At 42.3% G+C, this 2,494-nt stretch overlaps 1 protein-coding gene across 1 annotated transcript; it reads right to left on the minus strand.

The window, feature by feature from the left end:
- Positions 1-348: 348 nt before the first annotated feature.
- Positions 349-1,722, minus strand: LOC125195040. The gene has a single exon (XM_048093245.1). It carries the CDS (start codon positions 1,720-1,722, stop codon positions 349-351), a length of 1,374 nt encoding a protein of 457 aa, XP_047949202.1.
- Between the last annotated feature and the right edge of the window lie 772 nt (positions 1,723-2,494).

The following is a 2,494-nucleotide window of genomic DNA, read 5'->3' on the forward strand; positions in this document are numbered from 1 at the left end:
CTCTCTAACATTCGATGAAAGGTAATTGAAAGTGATCCTTTCTAGTGGCCTCATTCAGCTTCCGATAGTCGATGCACATTCTCCATCCAGTCAGCAGCCGAGTCGGCACCAACTCATTTTTATCATTCTTGACTACTTGTATACCTAACTTCTTGGGCATCATGTAGACTGGACTGACCCATTCACTATCCGGGATGGAATAGATGATTCCTAGGGACAACAACTTCAAAACCTCCTTTAGAACTTCCTCCCTCATGTTCGGATTTAGCTTACATTGTGGGTCTCTTCGAGCCTTTGCACCTTCTTCCAACATGATATGGTGCATGCAAAGATCGGGACTAATTCATACTAGGTCTGAGAGAGTCCATCATTAGCTTTCTTGTTCCTTCTGATCACCTCCAGTACTTCCTTTTCTTGTTCCTTGGTCAAGTTGCTATTGACGATGACTGGATATGTCTCATTCTCCTCTAGATATGCATACTTTAGACCTGGCGGAAACGTTTTCAATTCTTTCTTGGGTATACTCTCTTCCTGGGTCAAGGGATTTTTCTCTGTCGCATTAGATATCAATTCCTTCCCTGACCTAGAAGAATCTTCCATACTAGCCACATGGGTTGATCCCCTTGAATTGGCTAATTTCAGATCCTTACAAAACTCCGAAATAGCATTGGCTAGCTCCTCGTCTGTCAACTCTTTTGTGTGCATTGCTTCACACCAACCCACTACCTCCTTATCAATAGAGTGGCTTATTTCTGAATTGTCAATCTGTTCCTGCATTAACTCAGTCTCAAGATATTCCTGGACCAGGGGGTTAATAACCTCGATAGCATGCAAATTTTCAACATCCAATGGTTTTTTCATAGCTTCATCAATCCTAAATGTGTATTTCTTCCCATGATAATCCAGGCATCTGGTTCCATCAAACACATCAATTATAGTCTTAGCGGTGCATAAAAACGGTCTACCTAAAAGCACGCCGCTAGACTCAGCAGATTCATTATCACTCATTTTTATCACATGAAAATCAGCAGGATACAGGAAATCGTGCACTTTGACTATTACATTTTTCAGTACACCTTTGGGGGAAATGCATGTTCCATCAGCCAGTTGAATTACCACCTTCGTGTCAACCAGACTAACCCCTATTAACTTCTTATATATTGAAAGCGGTAAAACATTTATTGATGCACCTAGATCACACACAACATGTTCAATCTTTATGTCACCCAAGGAAATAGGTATGGTGAACATACCTGGGCCTGTGCATTTTGAAGGCATTCTTCTCTTTTGTATCACAGCTGACACGTTTTCTCCTATCACTATCTTCCCATCAGGTTTGGTTTTCCCAGCAATGAATTCCTTGATGAACTTGCTAAAAGTAGGAAATTTCAGAGCCTGCAGAAACGGCAAGTTTATCTCCAGTTTGCCAAAAATCTCCATAAAGTCTTCGGTATCATCCTTCTTCTTCTTAGCCTCCCCTCGGTAAGGAAACAGCTTCATGCGTTTCAATGTTCCCACGGAACCTCCAGCTGAGGGTTCTCCAGTTTCTTTCCTAATCTCTTCACTCTCCACCTCTGGCTCTGGGTCTAGGAAAAATGGATCAGCCATATGAGGTAGCGGCTTCTCCAGATCACCTTTTTGAAGATCGTCTTCTACTCTGGTGCTCCTTATCTCAGTACTTCTTTGGTCAGGGACAAAAATCTCATCCTCCTTGTTTATCATGGGGGCACATTCCCATCATTCTTCATTACTAGACCTTCATAGCCATGTCCTGATCTCAGAGTAATTTGACTGATGTTTTGCCCGATCAGGTGGTTTTACCGAGGCTGGTATCCTTCCTTCATTTTCTCGCATCTCACTCAACATGTCCATGGCAGCCTTTTGCTCCTGTTGTGCATCCCGAAGTTTATGCACCACATCATTGTTGGATTGCATGTTATTCTGCATGTGTTGTTAAGAGTTGACTAGGTCATGCACCATGTCATCTAGATTCCTCTGGGACCTATAGTTGGGCTGATTGGAACTTGACCCTTGGTTATGGTTTGGTCCACTCCCCTGATTTTGGCGGTAGCTCCCTTGACCTCCCTGATTGTTGCTAAACTGGTTTCCTGACCCTTGATTCCCTTGGTGGTTGGGCTGGAAATTCTGATTGTTCCCAATGACATTCCTCTGGTGTGGTTGCACATAAGAACTCCCTTGATTACTTTGGTTCAACTAACAACTAGCTTCATCTTCTCTAACGATCCTTGATCACAAAATGCAGAGAAAAACAGAGTAAACTAGAAAACGAAACAGAGCAAGCTGAATTAAACCATTTAACTACGATTAACTACGAAAATTAAACAGATCTACTATCACTAGACGAGGTAAATGAGAAAACAGGACCAAACATCAAAAACCATGCAGAATTATAACAGATCTAGGCATCGGACGCTTCATCTGCTCTGGATCCAAGCCATCCATAACAAACCACGATAATTCCCATCTCCTACTT

The sequence above is a fragment of the Salvia hispanica genome, chromosome 6, assembly GCF_023119035.1.
Source record: "Salvia hispanica cultivar TCC Black 2014 chromosome 6, UniMelb_Shisp_WGS_1.0, whole genome shotgun sequence".
Lineage (NCBI taxonomy): Eukaryota > Viridiplantae > Streptophyta > Magnoliopsida > Lamiales > Lamiaceae > Salvia > Salvia hispanica.